Genomic DNA, 6,000 nt, shown 5'->3' with positions numbered 1-6,000 from the left:
GAAAATATAAAATCAGCCTTTTATTCGCATAAAATCTCTTCAACGCTACAGAATTTCTTAAAAATACCATTGTACAGGCACGCGTTCCAAAAAACTACAGCGCAAGCGTATCCGCAGTTCCGCGAGTTTCCAAGTCCGCTGGCGGATCCCGTGTGTTCACGCAAAGTAAAGTGCTCGTACGACAGTTCGAAGGAGCGCGTCGAATTCAGAAAACGTTACAAAGTAACAACGCAAGTGTTATAATATAGCATCGTGCATGCGATGGAACGAATACAACGAACCTCCTCCGCGACGGATATTTTCCATCTTCGTTCAGCTCGAGGACAGTGTGTAAGGAAATCTTGACTGGTACACGCGTTTCCACTGTTTTAATAACAACTGTTATAATATTATACATTGTAATAATAATTTCATTAAAATAAAAAACAACATAGACATTTTCGATACTAACTCGCAGACTGCAGATCTTTATGCAAATTTGAATTTCTGATAACGTAATTAGAAGAATAGAATTACGATAGAAAATGGTCCTCCTTAAAGGATATTACAAAAAGTACTATACTTCGAATGCGTCACATATTTTGTTATATTTTATGAATATCGCGCAAGTTTATACTTTCTAATTTCTCAGAAAATCAACATGCATAAAGATCCATAGTCCACTAATTTATGCTGTTTACCAATACGGTTACACATATGGTATCACATATGGATAACACTTAATGCCCGAGAACGTTGAAAATCTTGAAATCCTGGACACCGAAGATTAACCCTTACAATGCTGAACACCGATGCATCGTTGTTGGTAGCACTTGCAAAAAATCTCGATATATTGATGATGCCTATCCGCATCGCGAGAGAACGCTGTCTAATATTGAAATACGTTTGGCATTCGTTTATTCTTCCTTGATCTCGTAAAAATAATTTCTTTCGAACCCGATCGGCCAAGCGTTGCCAACAACGACATATCGTTGTTCGCCGCGAATAAGGGATTAAAAATATTCACGCGACTGTTCCGGTGGTCGTGTTCGTTCCACGAAGACATCGTCTTTTGATTGTTTCGTTCGCGACGAATCGCGGGGGGTTGTGCATCGGAAAGGGGCAAAAGTAACGGAACCGCTTTCGCTCGTCGGGTATTCCCGTCGAGCCGCAAAGACCCTTCCTCGCCAGCGTTTACGGCAGAAAAATCGGCGGACCGTGGTCCGACGTCAACTGAATCGTAGAAAATGTCGCGATACGATAGCGACGAGAGGTGTTGGATGCGAAACGCGGGGAATCCCCTTCTCGGAGTGGCGCGTGCGTCGAATCGGAAATGAACGAACGGCTTCCGGTGAACGCACGACCTTCAGGAACACGACATACTATTTACGTTTTGTCCGGGCCGCGCGCGCGTGTATGCGTGTCGTTTGTGTACGCGCGTGAGACAAACAGACTCAGACCTTTTTTCTTTGCTCGCGATTTTCCTTTTCTCTTTTTGTTTTTCTTCGCAATCATCCCCTTCCTTTAACTTCACGGTTTCTCCCTTTTTATCTTTTTTCCCCGATTTCCCCTTTTTACCTTTCATCGAGATTCTTTCTACCTTTCATCGTGATGCTCACTTTTCGACTTTCTTTAAGATTTTCGCTTTTATCTTTCTTCAATGTTATCTTCTTTTTATCTTCCCCCGCGATTTCCTCTTTTTCTACCTTTCCCCGTGATTTCCCCTTTTCTCTTTTCTTCGCCCGTTACAACTTTTCCTTCCGCCTACGACGTCGTTACACGCTATCCGACCGATCGAATCAGGAACGTTAGCGACCAGACGAGTATCGGCCGACCAGGAACACGTAACACTCGTCGCACACGCGGACAGGTTTCGCCGAGTTCGGCATGGCTGTGCTGTTGTCGCTGCACGCGTTGCAGAAGATCTTCCCGCAGTTCCGACAATGGTGCTGCAATGAGAAAGAAATCAATAGCGACGAATAGATCACGGATTGTTTGTTGTTATGTTCGTCACGTTGTTCCTGGTGCTTGTGTACACAGTGTTTACATTTAGTTCTTGTGAAAATAGTTGAATCAGAAACGCTAAAAAAAGTAGGTGTATCTTAACTCGGAGCGTGCTTCGTTAATTACAGTGAATATCAATTTTCAACGGTGCTTAATCTTTGGAGAAAAATTTCGACTGTCATGAAATTCTGTCGTAAATTTCTAAATTACTTTTGCCCTCGAAATGTATAGTGGTGGATTACTTCAATGTTTCTTGATTAGAAACTCTATTGTTTTCTCCTAAGCCCTAAAACGGAGACTCTTTTAAGGTACTCTGTGAGAAGTTCGGACGAAGGGACACAGCGAACGAATACTTTTATCCGTAATTGTCTAGTAAGGTTAGTGAACAAGTAAACCCATTTATATTTTAATGGTCTTCCGTCACGGAATACAGAAAATATGGAAATATCATCGCACACTTTTTTCAGAATAATGATGTTAACTACTTTTCGGGTGTACAAGCTTGCGCCAGCCGCAATTTCTACAGTGCTAACGTAGATAGAATGGGAAATGGATTTGGCTTCTGAACCTAGCTTGGACAGCTCTGACCCAGATTTTTGTAGACATCCTCCATAGCCCCCATTTTAAAGAAACACCCTACTTAGACCACTTTCTCCCCCTATCTCTGCCCAACTTGGCTCCATCCTCTATTTAATTATACGAAGGAATAACTTTCTCAGACTCTTCTCATACAAGTTACTATTATATTCCATCCACCTTATTTAAATAATATCCGCCATGATTAAAACGAGCCCAATTAACCAAAATCTATTTCCTCTGATGAATTACCCGTTTTTGTTCCTAACGGAAGTTGTTCAGGATCCCGGACGCAAAAACAATCCTAATTATGAAATTACGAAAATACCGTAACTGTATTTTATTCTCCTCGTACCTGGAGAATTGAAAAACGGAGATATTTGTTTCGAACCTCTGCGAACGTTGAAATTCCTTGTTCCTTGTTGAAGTATATATACACAGTGATAAATGTATTTGAATGTTGAAACAAACCAACTTATTATCTAGCGAACATATTTACCGCGAAGTTTTCAGTTTCTACATGAACATTATCTTGCCTCCAATGTATTATCATCCCTTTCGCTAATACTTCCGTTCTCTTTCGTAACACGCAATCTTTTTAAGCTGTTTAAGCGGTTAGGAAAACCGCAGTTCGTAGAAGTGAAACATCAGTTTAGTTATTTTTAATTTAATTTTTATTCGTGCCGCTTAGATATGATATATGCTGAATCCGGGTACATTCGACGTTGATTTTATTAAACGAACGTCCAACTGAAAAAAATTCTATCCCCCGCCTACACGTTGTCCAGGGAAACGTAGGGAACGGCCACGGAAAAGTTCCATGTTGAGGAAGTTTTCGGGAACAATAATTATTTTCTAATTGCGCGCAATTACGAAAGTTGAACATTCAACACGCAAAGGCTGGGAGGCCGCGTCTGGGCAAATCATTATACCCCGCGGCGGGAAACAGTTTAACATTCCAATTAACGCTTCCCCCAACAGAATCATATTTTGCTAACAATAAACGGAATAAGTTCCTTAGAAAAATAGTACACAAATGTACAAATACATGAATATAAATAATAATGAATAGTTAAGAGTAAATATTATAGTATACAGTAATAATACAGTTCAAATAACTGCTAATAGCAATAATAACCCCTTCTTCTATGAAATTGTATCAGACTCATAACAATTTCCAACTAAATTCGACAAATCTAGATGTCATTTATTTATTTTTCACATAAATGAAATATTACTTGCTATCGCCAATCTTTAACTTTTAGAGTAAACGTAGACACAGAACAACCATCAGATCCTTTTCCTCTTTTACAAAATAATTAAAGATAAACTATGTAGCTTCATCAAGTACAGTTGTGAAAGAAATCACAGGATAAGGGGTGCATTGTATATAACCCTATCCAAGCGAATAAGCATTTTCGTACAATCACCAAAGAACATTTCAATATAACTCGAAAATTAGCTTATATTTGTTTGTCGAACCATCACCGTCTTCCAACCAGCGAATCCGCGATGTTCCCCACTGCGCGACGCGCGTTCCTTCGAATTTCACGTTCCACCCGCGCAAATAAAATGATTCGATAGATTTGTGCTTCAAAGGGACACCGGCATTGTTGATATTTCGAGGATCGTTATAAATTTCGCGGATTTTCATCATCGGTTACACGCGCCGAAAGCGTCGCCTCGGCTCCCTGCGGCGCGTGTCGAGCGAAAATGAATTTTTCACTGGCCCGGCCAGCTCGAGCGATCGAAATTATTATATTTCACCGGGGTGTACGCAACTCGAAACACCCATCAGACGGAATGAAAATTCAAGAACTGTCGATTCACATTATTACCGTTGATTTCGCCTGGCGTGCGGGCGCGCGTGCCCCGGCCCCGTCCTCAATTTTATCAGGACATCAAAAACGATCGTTTCGCGGCTGTCCGCTCGCAGACAGCAATAAAGCTTTCAATCAAAGTGATATATCGCGTCATCGTCGATCCCGTTTTCATTTACACCCCGGCGATCGCAATATTTTGTCGGTGGTCATTGACACAGAAGGTTCGTCGGTAAAACAAAGCGGAGGAAGGAAAAAACAACGGAAGAAAGCGGGAGAGAGAAGGAAAGAAGCGTTCCGTTTTTAATGTCTTCCATTTTTCCTTTCTTTTTTCTTCCCTCTTTCTTTTTAGTTTCGCTTGAACAACCATAGGCAGAGCGTGGCTGCGAAAAAGAGGAAAGCCGACGGGAACGTGGCTGGCAGTTACAGATTACGTTCGCGGCGCGCGAGCGGAAAAAAGTTCACCGGCTTGCACCTGAAGCTGGCACGTGGACAACGGTCTGCGAGGCTTTTTCGCTCGCCCGCTACGCGATTCCATTGTTCCTGCGTCAGCTTCAGGTAAAAGTGCGTTTAAAACCTCCTTTTTTCCTTCTTCAGCCGCTACCGACGACCATTAAGCCCCAAGAATTTTGTTCAACAGTTTGCTCAAGTCCCGCCGCCATGTTGAACACGGCCGAATACCGAACGAAGCAACTGTTTTCGTTTCTTTGGAATATTTTCTCCCCCTTTTTTTGTCGTATGTTATGCTACTTCGCTGCATTAACTATTTAACACTAAAAGTACCGAGGAGTGAAATTGAATTTTTTTTAAATTTTCTATGGGAACTCTAAGAGTGCAGCAGGAATTTCTCAGAAAAGTTAGTAATTGCGATAGAAGAATTTAGGAATGAGTCGATTTGACCTGTTTCATAGTTCTAGTGTTATTATACAGCATGGTAATTATTATTATTATTATTATTATTATTGTTATTTGACTATTTCGTCACAACTTTGTAATAGACGATTTATTCCCTCTGAAACGAGTCAAACCAAGTTTCAGTTTGTCAGTTAACTTTGATGTTACGTTTTTTTATAATTTTCGCGATGCTACCGATTCGGACGAACTTTTGTCGGAGTCACGTCAATTGCGCGGCGCGGGTCAACTTTCTATGTCCGTCTTTACACGGCGCATCATTGTCGGCCCCCGAACTGACCTGCCTCACGCGCGCCATTACTGGCACGTGCAGGAAAACGTTTGACTGTTAATAATTTGAAAACGAAGGGAAACCTCGTGTTTGTTGCTCTTGATTTTTCAGTTATACGAATTCGCGACGCTTTAATTTAATCTCGCCGGGCTATTCGTAATTAAAAACGAAAATTTGTTGGTCAAAGTCACGTTGCACGGTCTTGCGCGTCGTATATTTAATGTTGAAATTTTAATTATGACATCCGCTTTGTAGATTTATTTGCCGACTTGGGAATACGAGTAACATAAATACGATACCATTGCACGTGCGACTAAAAATGGATTTTGCACGACGGGTTGATAAGTGATTCCCAAGGAATAAGAATAAAACGCAGACAGGGTAATTTCAGAATTAACTGCACGAAGAATATATTTTTTTCCGAATTATTTTTATTAC

At 41.0% G+C, this 6,000-nt stretch overlaps 1 protein-coding gene across 2 annotated transcripts in view; it reads right to left on the bottom strand.

Moving 5' to 3' along the window:
* Positions 1-6,000, bottom strand: part of LOC116429717 (RUN and FYVE domain-containing protein 2) — a 31,827-nt gene continuing 25,827 nt past the window's right edge. For both annotated transcript variants that reach the window (XM_031982976.2, XM_031982987.2), the window contains exon 12: positions 1-1,928. In XM_031982976.2, the coding sequence (XP_031838836.1) occupies positions 1,788-1,928 (141 nt within the window). In that variant the 3' untranslated portion in view covers positions 1-1,787. The remainder of the gene's footprint in view (positions 1,929-6,000) is intronic.

The sequence above is a fragment of the Nomia melanderi genome, chromosome 3 (genome assembly GCF_051020985.1).
Source record: "Nomia melanderi isolate GNS246 chromosome 3, iyNomMela1, whole genome shotgun sequence".
Taxonomy (NCBI): domain Eukaryota; kingdom Metazoa; phylum Arthropoda; class Insecta; order Hymenoptera; family Halictidae; genus Nomia; species Nomia melanderi.
Note: the sequence above shows the minus strand (reverse complement) of the source record. Positions and strands in the feature narration are given on the sequence as shown.